Source organism: Larus michahellis, chromosome 3 (assembly GCF_964199755.1).
Source record: "Larus michahellis chromosome 3, bLarMic1.1, whole genome shotgun sequence".
Lineage (NCBI taxonomy): Eukaryota > Metazoa > Chordata > Aves > Charadriiformes > Laridae > Larus > Larus michahellis.
The window spans coordinates 81672278-81686147 of NC_133898.1; the positions used below are offsets into that span (position 1 = coordinate 81672278).

Here is a 13870-nt window from a genome sequence, read left to right on the forward strand (position 1 = left end):
GCCCCATCCAGCCTGGCCTTGAACACTTCCAGGGATGGGGCATCCACAGCTTCTCTGGGCAACTGTTCCAGTGCCTCACCACGCTCATAGTAAAGAATTTTTTCCTGACATTTAATATAAATCTCCCCTCTCTCAGTTTAAAACTGTTACCCCTTGTCCTATCACTGCACTCCCTGATAAGAGAGTCCCTTCACACCTTTTGTGTAGGCCCCCTTCAGGTACTGGAAGGCCGCTATAAGGTCTTCCTAGAGCCTTCTCTTCTCCAAGCAGAACAACCTCAACTCGCTCAGCCTGTACTCATAGGAGAGGTGCTCCAGCCCTCTGCTCATCTTTGTGGCCCTCCTCTGGACCCATTCCAACAGTTTCATGTCCTTCTTATGCTGGGGCCCCCAGAGCTGGATGCAGTACTCCAGGTGGGGTCTCATGAGAGCAGAGTAGAGGCACAGAATCACCTCCCTTGACCTGCTGGCCACGCTTCTTTCGATCCTGCTGGGAGTTATTTGACCACCAAAACTACGTTGACTTGGCTGAAGGGTTGCAGTGCAGAGGCCCACATAAATATGCATTGAGAGACTCCAGAGGATGCAGGACAAGGCCCCCTCCCCAGCCCCACACCCCCCACCAGCTGGTTTCACCCACTGCTTGGAAGTCACCCCTTCTCCAGGTCCTGTGTATAGATGTCTGTCCGCTACACAATAAACCAGAGCAAAGGCAAATGTGCAATGTAGAGATCCATTATGCTTTATTTACATGCGTCACCATCTCTTTTACAAACTAGATTACAATTTAAAATGGAATACACAAGGCAATATCTACTAACACCAAGTGGAGTAAGCACTGCGTCTCTACTTCCTTTGGAAAGGGGCAGGTTTTGCTCCAAAACAAACTTCCTTCCAACCTCTGTGTAGTAAGGTAGTATATTCCTCCAGGGCAGCATCTTTTTTCTTTTTTTTTTAATATAAAATCCTCAGTAAGACTGCAACATGAGAGTGTCTGCTTTCAAATGAAAGTACAAGATAGCCCAAATGAAAAGTATAAACTGTTCAGCTCTTCGGTATGTAAAGACGGCCATGCGCGATAAGGCTGTGGATTTAATATTCTTCCAATTTACATGGCTTGAAACAAAAACAGATAAAACAGTTTTACAGATACTGTATACATATTTTTTCCAATCATGCAACTTTTTTTAAAAAAAAGTTAAACATGTGAAGCCAAATGTACAATCCATTTTTTCCAACCCATAGTAACGAAATGTATCTGGTCCCCCTTCGCATCTGTTGGCAATTCCTAAGGTATACTGTGTACTAGAAACACTTACAGGACACCGATTGCCAAGCAATGACATCATTTTAGAGAAATACATGACCTAAAAGGTTAACTTTTTGAAGCGGTGGCACAAACATTTCTGGAGTTAAGCAGTGGTCAACTATCCAATGATTCTCAAGAGAAAATTTTTTTACAAAATCATTAAATCAAGCCCCAAACCTGTGACTAGGAACTGCATGAATGTCACCTTTTTAGATCTTTTGTTTAGACCAAGTGTTTAAAAGATAACTACATAATTCTTCCGGACCTTTATCTGTTTTACACAGTTTCAGAAGAAAAATGTCTAGGCATAAACATGTTCAAAGAGTTAACGGCCATATTTTCCAAAGGTAGGTTCCCAAAATCAGCCTGTGTTTTGACACCTAAGTAAGTGACCCTTTGAATTCAGGGAGATTTATTTAGCACCTCTGGAGAGGAGCGTGTTTGCTGGGCACCTTGGCAGGCGTAGAGGGTGCTGACCTTCTCCTGGGACTGAGGGAACCTGGCACCTCTCCCTCCTTCGAGAAGCGGCGAGGGCAGAACAGCTCGCTCCGTGCCACCATGCTGGAGTCCCCCACGTTCGCTGCCTGACACCAGGCACTTCCGTTTGAAAATTTTGGCCCCAAAAATGAGCAAGAGAAACCAAATCAAAATGAAGAGGCTGGCCCAGTCCACCCCTCTTCCGCAAGTGTTGGGATGTTCTCCAAAGCAAGGTGCCCGAGGTGTCCCAGCCACACCAATGGAAATATTTTCCTTAACATTGGTGGGAGGCAGGTTAAGCCTTTCAGCTGCTAATGCTTTTAATTTTTTTATTCTTGTTTTAAAAGAACTTCTCTGCCATTGACAGGCTGTCTCCAAATCAAAAGTGTTTTTTCTCCATTTTATGAACAGAGGGGACCATAGTTTTCTCTCTCATTTCTGCCAGGGGGAGCTAGCTCCGTTGGACTCCGGGGGCTAGGCTGCCGTAGCAGACCACAAGTTGCCCCCATTTGGTTACAGCTAACGGGCCTTCTCTTGCCTTTGACAAGAACTGCATCCCTACCAAGAAAAAAAAAATAAAATGATGGATTTTGGTCACCTTGGCCATACCATCAAGTCAGGCCTTACTGGTTGCTGTCAGTGGCCTGGTTAGTGGTCTTTGGGCAGGTACCTCGGGTCTCACTGGAGGCTCACTTGTTCAGGGGACAAATTCTGTGCCCTGGCACAGGGAGCCACTGAGTGAGCTCTGCCGGTGGCCAAAACCAAGGGGCAGGGGCACAAGTCCAGCCATAGGATGGCAACCGTGGAGGAACCTCGGGGAAAAGAGCACCTGAGGGATGTCCTTCAGTGTACACTCGCATTTCGGGGTGTGCCGGGAAGCTGAGAGCTAATGCTACGCACTCAGGGGAGGCTGGTGATAAAGTGCTCGACCAACCTTAGTAAAAGGTGCCTGCAACTGGACTCCAATAAGCAAAGCGACCTCTAGCCCAGGTGACCACTGTGCTACTTGAGCGTCCTGGGTAGCTGGCTGCTGACAGAGAGGGGCAATGAGCATCAGTTAACTCCAATAAATGTAATAAACTGGTCCCCACGCTGTCAAATGGACCACCTCAGTGTAAAAAGAAAAGAGAAGTTTTTTTAAAAGGCAAATGATAAACCCTTGGCTGCTTGGAAGAGTTGATATGCTACAGGGCTACGATAACCACAACGGCACGGAGGCTACACAGTCATAACTGCGGGGAGAAACCAAGAGGTGCATCTTTACGAGAGAACAGCGTGGGGGTTACGATACAAAAAACAAAACTTCCATCACACTAGGAGCTGTTGTTTCACTAACATCACCTCGGGGACCTGGAAAGTAATGAGCGAGGAAGGGCCCACGAATGCGTGCGTGCGTGTGTGTGTGTGTTTGTGTTTGTGTGTGCAAGACTGTGCGTGTGCGGTGGCAGTGGCGAGAGGGAGTCACTCCACATTGCATGGGACACGGGTCGGTGGGAACTCATGCACTGAGACTTCGGGTTAAAATGCTAGTTTGGGGTTGTTTTTTTTCCTAACATCCATGCATAATGATCCATTTCTGTACATAATAAAATATATTTATATATTTATATGCATAATGCTTTTATGCAAAGAAAAAAAAAATTCATATATCGCTTTGGAGAATTATGTATACACTGTCCTATTCAGAACCTCTTCATACCGAGTTCCTATGTACCATTGGTGTTTTCCCCTCTTTTTTTGTATCCCTCCCCCCCCAAAGATACTAATAAAAAGTAATCAAACTTTCCAGATTATAGAGAGGATCTATACAGCACCATACCTTTTATTCATTATTATTATTAATTATTATTCATTTTACAAAAGAAAATCTTAGAAGCAAAATATATAAAACTGCCTTGTCTTTCAGTGTCATTTATCCTGTTACAATCTATACCCATACGAAAAGCCATTTGTATGATACTGTCACCTTGCCATTCCCTCTCCTGCTTCTTCTGCCACAACAGATTATACATAATGAGAAGGAAAAAAATAATCAAGGATATGTCCAAAACAAAACAAAAACAACAAGGAAGGATCACTGATGCAGTAACACACCCTGCAATGACCTGTGCCTCAGCTCCCGGCGTCGCCACTGCAAGTCACCTGCCGATGCCCAGCCTCTACACTTAGCTTTTCTGCGAAGTGGCGTTATTTCCCTTAATTTTTGCTTTTTCAAACACAGCTTTACAGGTGGCTATGTTCCACTTGTCTGCCAGCTCAGCTTTTTACCTCCTTACTAGCCTGCTGTGGCAGTAGGGGGCTAACAGAAGGCAGGAGGGGGGAGCCCGCTCTGGCGGGTGGCAAAAGGGGCTCCTGCCTCAGCACCCGTGGGGGCCACGGCACCCGCCATCAGTCCATCCTCACGAGCCAAGTGGCAAACTCGCCAGTTTCCCTCGGCTTGCAATCAACCCTGGTCTGACGCTTACGGAAAACAGGAGTGTACCATTCAATTTAAGGGAAGGATAAGAAAGAAACAAACAAACCAACCCAACAAACAAACAGACCACACTCATCACCTCTCTCTGGAATTCAGACGGTTGATTGGTAAAACAAACGCTGTATATTCAGAAAACCCTGACGTCTGAGCAGTGTTGGGTTACGATCATCTCCTTGCGTGGGCACGGTACTTTAGATTCCCCAGGGAGAGAAAGCAAATACGGTCAAAAATCTAAGGAAATCAAACTGGAGGTTGTAGGGGGGAGGGTGGGCAGATGGGAAAAACCTCCAAAAAGAAAAGCCAACTTAAAAACATCCCATAAACCATTAATATATTGAAACACCACATACTCATTGACAAGTAACTACTGTAAAGGCTACACAGTGTGTTCTCAACAGGATGGTGCTGAACATTGTCTCCACAGCAGGTGCTTGGCCATCCCAGAAAAGGAAGATTTTGCATACTTCAGAATGAGTTCAATTCCCAAAAAAAAGAGAAGGAAAAAAAAAAAGAAAAAATAAAAAGAGGATCTTCACTCCGGTAAGGGGCCGATTAACAGTCTGCTTCGTTAGGAAAATAATGCAGGGTTCACAAAGGTCGTAAGCTGTAAACAGTATCACTGTCCACTTGCTGACAGCAGATTTGGCAAAGGGTTCTCTTTCTACATCTCATGTCAGTTTGAGGGCCTGGAGAAGAAGAAGAAAAAGAAGAAAAGACAGTGAGACTGCTGCATGTAGGAAGAAAACACAACAAAAAAAGGCAACCGAGCAAACCTCCAAACCCAACAACAGCTTACACTGACAATCAATTTTGATTTGTTTGCACCCAGAAGCTTCACACTTGTAGCAAGGAATAAGCCGTGCTGTGGCCCTGCCTGAAGATGCTTCTCCCTTGCCATGGTTTGAGTGTGCTTCCTTGCTGGCTTAGCTGCTCCCAAGCAGGAAAGAAAAACCCTCTTTCCAAAAAAAAAACCAATGGCCAAGTCTGATTTACAGAAATCCAGTGCATCATCTATTTGCTAAGCGTATTTCCAGGTGAAGCATGGAAGGATCCTCCATCTTTTCTCCATTTTTCTTGATCACCCTTTCTCAGCACCACCAAAACGCTGGACAAATCTTCCATCAGTGTTTGACATTGACCAGTGCCCTTGAAGGACAGCCAAAGGAGGCTGCTCAAGAGAAGCAGGGAAGAGCTTTTGCTTCGGACTTTGGAGTTCTCCGTTTTCCTGCTCATGCAACACACCGTCAACAGACAGAGTCCACTCGACTTTAAAAATGGGGTTAGGGTCCAGCTTATTCTATAGCCACGAAACTTCTCTGCAGAGGGAAAAACACTGGGAAGACACCTTGGATGCAGCATGAAGATGACTACAAAGGGACATGGCAAGTAGGTAAACACTGAAAACAGATGAACATTTCAACCAAGGGGGCCAAGGGGACAGGTTTTTAAAGTTACTCAGTGGCTTAAAGACACAGGCAGGCACCAAGTAAAGTTTTGGAAAAGTATACACATTTAAATATTCCCATGAAATCCTTTCAGAAGGCCTACTCGGTAGCCATCCGCGTTGCTGGGCATTTAACTTCTGGCTATTAAATGGCTTCTGAAACCAGGGCCTAGTCCCCCATACCACTTAGAACCTGTTAAGGATTTTCCACAGGATGACTCATTGGTGACTTCTTCATATAGTGCAAGAACAAGGGGACACTTGTTGAAACCAAAAAGCCATTTGAGTTGATTACAGGAATGTCTTTGCCATCGAAAGATCCTGGTATCAGTCACCCTCATGAAAAATGATGGACTTAAGAGGGACTGCTGGATTAATCTGGACCCGCATCTCCTGCAAGGGGGATCACTCAACGGCTGTCATGAGATGACTCTCCACCACTACCCCTCTCCTTTCTAAGGTGCCAGGCACTGATCCTATGATAACATTTTATTTAAATGACTTATTCTGATAATGCTAAATGATTGATGGAAATTTAATCATTTTTTGTCTCATGGTTATTAGAGCAACAGCGTGACAGCTGCTCCCTGCACCATTAGGGGAGAACTTCATTCAGCAGAGCTTAGGGAGCAGACAGATTGCGTGTTTTCACCCAAACAAAATTTGGCTTTAGCCTTAATTATGTGGAGGGGCTTGGGGTAGACTGTTTTGTGAATAAAGGGATTTCTGACTGGATCAACATATTGATTTCTTCATTTTCAAAGGGCAAATTAACGCTAGCCGTTCGTTAACGTGACTGCCTGGCAACGATTCCATTTGGTAAGTGTGTCCTGATGCCCGTAACAAGGTCAGCAGAAGACAGACAGACAAGCCTGGTAGACCCCAGTAAAACCTGGCTAGTGGCTCGTATGCAACTCAAAGGACTGCATGCCCTTTTCTCTACTTCTCCCTAAAGCCTCAGCGCCAGGGGGGCTGGGAACAGGTGACTTCCCAAAGCACAACCTCATCCGAAGGCAAGGCGCAGGTCCCGCACGCCGCAGCCCGGCAAGCCGGCTCGCTCTCCTGCAGCCACCACTTATGCTGAGCGTAGCCTCAACTTCAGCATGTGTGAGAAGTCTTGCTGACTTTGAACGGAGCTATTAATTAAAAGTCAACGAGTACAGAAACTCCTGAGGAAGTACCAGAGTCGTGTTTAACGTTTAAATTAAAAAATGTATGTTAAACATTATACTATGAAACAAAGTGACAAGAGAAAAAAACTGGAGGACGGATGATGATGAGCATCATTTGTGGAAGTGGCATTGCCTGACATTTTTTCCTGGGGACACCCATCCTTCAGACAGTGCCAACATTTAGGAGACAGACACACAGCTGCGGTGAAATTTGCTCATAGCAGAACCAAACCACGCTCCCTTTTCACAGCTCTGTTTACATGGACTCTGCAAATGGATCAAAAACCGAAAAGTAGTAGATCAAAGTCTTAACCTGCCTGCCTTCAAATTACCCCATTAAAGTCTGTAATAGACCCACACACTCTCGCTTTCTGCCTCGCCACAAAACGCCTCTGTTAAGCCTGAGCTAGCAGCCTGCTGCTTCACAGCAATGAAAACTGTATCGGGCAGGGAAGCAAGGACTCCAGTTTATCAATGGTCCTCAACCACAACTCCCCAGTGTTCCTCTCTTCCTGCCCCCAAAATCTCCAGCTGCATCCTGAGCCACCACGAGATTTTCTCCCATTCCTGACGGCCACGGGTAAAATTCATGCTCTGGAGCGTCACCCTGAATTTGCAGAGGCAGATGGGGTTTCTCCTCTGGTGAGCCAGGATGATGCTGTCCTCTAAGGGCAACATGCAGCTCTCCAGGTTAAGTACTCCAGACTCCACTTTATCCTTTTTCCTGGCCTTTACTATTGTGTTCTGTTTTGGGGGTAAGAGCCATAGAAGTATGAGCACAGGGAGTAATGAAAGAAATACATAGAAAAGAGGTGAAGGAGGGATACAAGAAAGGTGAGGTCTAGCAGGGCTGGTGGGCTAGAGCAGCACTTGCTAACTTGCCACAACAAAGGCATAGAGCCCCCCTCTCAGGTGTGGTATGGTTTGCTGTTTCTTAGGCTGGAGTGCCCCAAAAAGGGCACTGCTGGAAAACATCATCTGCCTGTACCTCTTAAGCCACTCCCTGGAAAATTCAGTTCTCCCTTGAAAAGCTCCTCTGCCAAACCTGAAGCCCATTTTCAGTCCTCAGGGAGTGGAAAGGAAGGAGGAATTTTAGACTTTCTCCTGAAGTTTCTTAGACTTCCTTTTCTTGAGACTTTCTTCTGAAGAGGGTGAAGGCTTTATTTTGGAGTGCGGTCTTCACAACTGCATTGATACCCGGGCTCTGTCCCACACACATGCACGCACTGAAAGCAGAGGCAATTCCAAGACGGATGTTTTGCGCCCCTGGGTACAGAAGGCTGGAACAAGATACCTCTGCTGGACATTAGAAGAATCCATAGTATATATCAAGCTATGGCTTATGCAAGTATTATGCATGTGGTTGGTGAAAATAATGACTTTAAAACAGAAACAGAAAAAGTATTAAGTAAGGGGTGAGGATGAACTCCTGCTTTGTCATGTCCCACAGACATTTTGAATGCCAGATGCTAAATCTGTTTATCCTGTTTGGTGGAAGAGTGTAGAACAAAAAGCAAGTGTTTCTGTATTTTATAATTCTTCAGCTTGCAAGCAGTTATGTGGGAAATTAGATGCCCCTCTCTTCTGTCATTTTCCCTGCCCTCCCATCCTCTACCTTGCTACTGACGAGTTACAACTGCTACTCTTGCTTTACTCTGTGGCTGAGCTGTTGGTTGTGATTTCCCTCCAGCAACATTTCCTCACCTCCGTCTCCCATCATTCCACCACTTCACCGGGTGGCCTTCTCCCAAGCCCCACGCCAGCTTGGGCACCATCAGATCAGCTCTGAAGGATCATCTGCTGCCTGTTGCCTTCTCCCTTTGATTCCCAACAGTGCAATTACGCAGCACTGGGAATTTCTTCAGAATAGAAAGGTGACACATCAATGGTCCCCAGAGCACAACACAGATAACATGCAGTGGTGTTAAGTTTATCAGTAAGCTAACGTAACAATCAGCACATAGAGTCTTCTGTTAAAAGAAATCCTATGTGCTCCTTTACGTAATTATGGCATGAGAAACTGCACTAGCAACACACAGCTCCTCTGTACGGCAACCTACCAAGGACCTCCTGATTTGCTGAGTGGATCACATCTTGAAAAATACCACCGCTTAGAGGTCTGTAAAACAAGTGTTTTCCCTGGGTACCACTCTGTAACAACTCCCCAGGGACAGGAAACCCCAATAATTACTTTTACTGTCCAGAGACAAACATTTTGAAGGAAACTTGCGTCCTTTAGTGACAGATGTGCATTCATTCTGCTGCCTCTGCCCCTTGATGTGTCATCGACGCCAGCAGTACAGCTTCTCATCCAAAACAGGGGTAGGCTTAAAAAGCAAGACTTGATTACGTGTGGTTACAAGTTAATATTCTGCCTGAGGTTTCACAGCTCAAGACTGAAGAATACACCGTATTTGTTTAGAAACAAGTAAGGAAGATAACTACTGTGGCCAATCCTTCTATTATGACAAAATTGCAGCATGAGATTTTTTGTTCAAGCAGAATAAAAATGAGGAATCCCGATGCCATGGCAGGTATGCCACAGCGACACCCTAGAGGCTTAGCATTGGCTGCACGAGGAAGGTTCTGTGCTGAGAGCCAACGCTGAGGTCCGGGTGTGAAGCCCAATGGGAAAAAAACGGCTGGCGACTTAATGCGGTTTCTTTCATGAACTTTCAGGCATGTTGCAACTTCACTTTTTAAGTTCTACTCATAAAAATAGATTTTTTTTCCAGCTCAGAATCGGGGGCAGCGAGTGAGGGAGAAGGGTGGAAAGAGGAAGAACGCCGGCCCAGAACTAAGCCTTATGGGAGCTAAAAAGCTGCTGTGCTGGTACTTGCACAGGCACGTAAAGCAGGAAAGTGTCTCTTTTCCTTCTGTTGCTGCTCTTCCACTCTAAGAAACATTGTATACGATAGCAGATAACCAAGTATTTTGAAAGTAAATGTATCCAAAGACAGCAGATCATTCTCTCACCCTGTATCAGCTCCCTGGGACAAAAGGCTTGCCCAGAACTGTAGTCAGGTGCCACAACTATTGATAGGCGTGTTATTCTGATGTCCCACTTGCCTACAGAATCATCGAGAAGTCCAGGCTGGAAGGGACTCAGCATCACCTGGCCCAACCTTCTGTTTGAAGGCAGGGCCTTCAGTTAGGTTATTCAAGGCCCTGCCAAGCCAAGTCTGGAATATTTCCAGCAAGGGAGAGTCCAACACTTCTCTGGGCAGTTCATTTTACCCTCAAAGGTGGATAAGGTCCCTTCTACCCTCTTTACAGATGAAAAGGAGACATCCAGAGAGAAACTGGTCCACCCGTACTCACACGTTTAAAAGGAAAAGCAGATCGGGGTTTTGCTAATATATCAGGACCCAATACTGAATACTCAAATTCACAGGAAATTCTGCACTTGCTCGCAAGAGGAGCAGGCACATGCAGACTCCACCACATGTGTCACTGCCTTGTTGCCGATACCAGAAGGCCGTATGCTGACACACTTGTTTTTACACCTACAGACATGTCAGTGTGCAGTTACGCCGTCTTTCCAGCACAAGCACTGCTGACACCCAACTGCTGTTGAGAGCCATCATATCTGGCTGGGTTCAATCTTCTGCCAATCCTGGCCAACAGAGAAGAGTTTAGGTACAGGACATCATCTCTCTACAAAGTCTCCAGGCTTCTTACATGACATTTTTATGGTAAATTCTACCCCTTCCCTGTCTTTCAGGGGCCTGAGGAGGGAGGTGGAACTCATGGGAAATTATGGGCCATTGACTGAGAGACATCAGCCTGGAAGTCCAACACAGCAGTTTTTAGGCAGGATACTGCTGGATTAGAGGAAGCAGGCCAAAAATATTTGCAAAATACAACTTCTGTTAGGGGTAAAGTGCATCAGCTGGAATAACAGTGCTTTTTTTAGGCATCCAGGAGCATTAGGAAGGAGACCTCTACCACGGATCAGAAAAGGATGGGTAACTACTGCACCTGAGCAAAAACACAGAAGGATTGTGGTCACACTTTTGAATCTGAAGAATAAGAGCCACTGTTTAGAGCAAAAGGTACCTGCATGGCTGGAAACATCCTGAATTATGCGTTTACAGCACTATGGAAACATGCTACGTACGCTTTATTCTGAATGTCCCCACAGAGTTTCTTTTTCTCTGCCAGGTACCAAGCCTGTTTTAAAACCACCCTCCCTGCTAAGGAGTCTTCTCATTTTCCTCTGCAGTAAAATGACAGGCCAATCGTGCTCACACAGGTCACACAAAAGGACTTCCACCATGTTGATATAAGGCAGGACATCCTCCATCATGACTTCCAAGTGGTAGAAAAGGCAAGAGAGAGAAGGTCCTTCCTCAAAACCAGATTTTCTCTATATTTGTATGAAAGAAATTACCTATGAAAGCCAGGAGAAGCAGGCAGTACAAGGGAAAAACAATGGGCAAGATATTCAGCTCAGCTGTAAAAGTGCATAAATGCAAGCCATTTGCCACGGCATCATCTGGGAAAAGTGGCTTTTTTCCTGGTGAAATGGCAGACAACCGCGGCTACACAGTGGCCTCCGTTAGCTGAGCTGCGTCTCCGTCCGATTACTGCTCAGCAGATGTCCGCTCTGCCAGACTCCAACAACTGCCACCCCGCGTGGTAATCTGAGTGGAAAAGCTGATTAAATAGCCCCCGTAGACCGGACCAGAGCGGAGCATTCCCACCACCCAGCCGCAGGTACCTGATTTAATGGGGTCAGTGTCCCCATGCACCGTGTGGGACTCGGTCAGGGGCAGCGCTGATGGGAGCATCCTGCTGGAGACTCTCCACCAGCAGCGCTGGGTGCCCAGGGTGGTGGTGTGTGAGCATCCTTCCTTTATCCTCCCTCCCCAGGCCAGGAAAGAAAGGCCACCTATTTACGTACGATACTACTCAAATATGTGCACTCCTGCTGCCTACGCTATACCTCTGCTCTTTGGCTGTCATCAACACAAGACTTAAACCTCCCCAGCTGTCAGTTCATCACCTTGGCTGAGTGCTGAATTGCTATGAAAAAAGATCTCGACCTTTCCTCAGCCGCATGACGTTATGTTTCTAAAAAGGATCTCTTATTATGCGCTTCTTCAAGAAAATATGTTTTTCGGGGGGCTATTTAAAAGTCTAGCCCAAAAGAAGGAAAGAAAAAAGAAAAACCACCTGTAACCATCCCAGCTATCAGGCAACAGCACATCTGGGGACCAACACTGATCGGCAGCTCTAAACAATCATTACGGCTCATTCACATGAAAAAGACAATTTGTGAAGACTCATTCTGTAATAAAACCTGCCTGCTGCTGATCCAGGGAGGAAAGCACTGGGGAGACCAGTTGATGCAGGCTGTTCTAAAAATATCAGTTTGTGCTGTCATCTGGTGAGAGTATGTCATCCTGTAATCTTGGCATCTGCAGGGACAGCAAGTTTCTCCCTAATTATTGCTGCTGAATCACATGACAAAGCATGAGGTACTAAAAAATATATCTATATAAAACACCAACAGAAGAACACCCAAACCACAGGATCAGACCACTGTCCTGGCTTCAGCTGCTCTATACTCACAACACAAGCCTGCAGAGGCAATCCTAGTTTTTATATATCTTTTTCCTGGGTTAATAAAACCCCGAAGTATAATCCCAGATTAAAAAAAACAAAACACCAAAACCAAAAAGCCCTACTCCCAGAGGGAGTAAACGATTCATTGTGTTTGTGTGTCAGCTCCTGCTGCCTTCGTGCAGCAAAAGCCACAGCATCCCTGCACGCGTAGGGCTGAAAGCCTAAGGCCCTGTGTCGAGGGCCTTCGAGGGCCACCGTGGCCAGCGGGACCACACGGCGGGCAACCCCAGCAGGGTTTGCTGGGCTTTCCCCTCTCCTCCTCCCCAGTGGCCACAAGCAGCAAGTTTGCTCCCGTGCCACTGGTGTGTGCCTAGGGAGCCAGAAGCCTGCTCGGGGCAGGCCCTCCTTGGAGTTAATGGGATCCCTGTTCCCAGCGAAATACGCTTTCTACATAGATGGTTTTGTTCAAAGACTAAACTTGGCGTGCCTGATGTTCAGCTAGTCACAAAACCACCTTTCAAAACTTGGGCTGGCTAAAACAACACTTAAATGTTAGAAGCGCGCCACCGCCTTAACCACTAACCTGTTAGAAATGGAGCAGAAGAATTTGCTGCTCCTGAATTTCCTTTAGATTTTTTAAAGGCAGACAGCCCCATCTTGGCTCCATGTAAGAAACCTGCCAGCCCTACCCCTAAGATCTCATTTTTGAAAATAAGAGATGAGGAAAAGCAGCTACAGTCCTGAGGCTGTCGGCATCCTCAGGCAAGAGGTCCATCGATTCTGGTTTCCACATTTCAGCTTTAATGAGCAGAAAACAAGGCTTCTGGTCAAGAATAAAAATCATCTTCCTTGTGGTATATTGTCCAGAGGTCTCTGATTCGAAACTCCACCCAAATGGAGATCTTTTCTCTATCTACTTCAACTTTTAAGATGGTGTTGTAGTGAACAGTAAGTCATCCACAGACCTATGCATTCGTATTTGGTACAAATTTCACCCACAAACAGGTTGAACACCAATTAACAAATTGGCAAGCAGCCCAAACTGGTAGGGACTAATGAAATACCAACAGGCATTTTGTTATGTTTCCTAGGATTTTGCTTTATCAGAAATGTTAATCATCAAATTGTGTGAATGTTACATGACGTGGCTATCAGTCGCTTGTGCACTCTCCTGCTACAGTAAGATGACGTGGGGACCCAGACGATGCTAGGGGAAAATGAGTGACACTAACTGATCTGTGAAGTATTTTAATTGTAATTTTCGAAAAGGTCAACCTGACTCCAGCACTGTTCTGTTACAGAGCCCACAGGCATCCTGCTAAATGGCACACTGAAATCTCTCTCAGAAGACGCAGCTAGATGAGTTTTTCAGATGGTGAAACCAGCTCAAGTTCCTGCCCTGCTCGCGCTGAGCCGTCCCTC

General features: G+C 45.9%; 1 protein-coding gene across 2 annotated transcripts in view; it reads right to left on the bottom strand.

Moving 5' to 3' along the window:
* Positions 1-718: 718 nt before the first annotated feature.
* Positions 719-13870, bottom strand: part of FOXO3 (forkhead box O3) — a 97584-nt gene continuing 84432 nt past the window's right edge. For both annotated transcript variants that reach the window (XM_074580992.1, XM_074580991.1), the window contains one exon: positions 719-4947. In XM_074580992.1, the coding sequence (XP_074437093.1) occupies positions 4930-4947 (18 nt within the window). In that variant the 3' untranslated portion in view covers positions 719-4929. The remainder of the gene's footprint in view (positions 4948-13870) is intronic.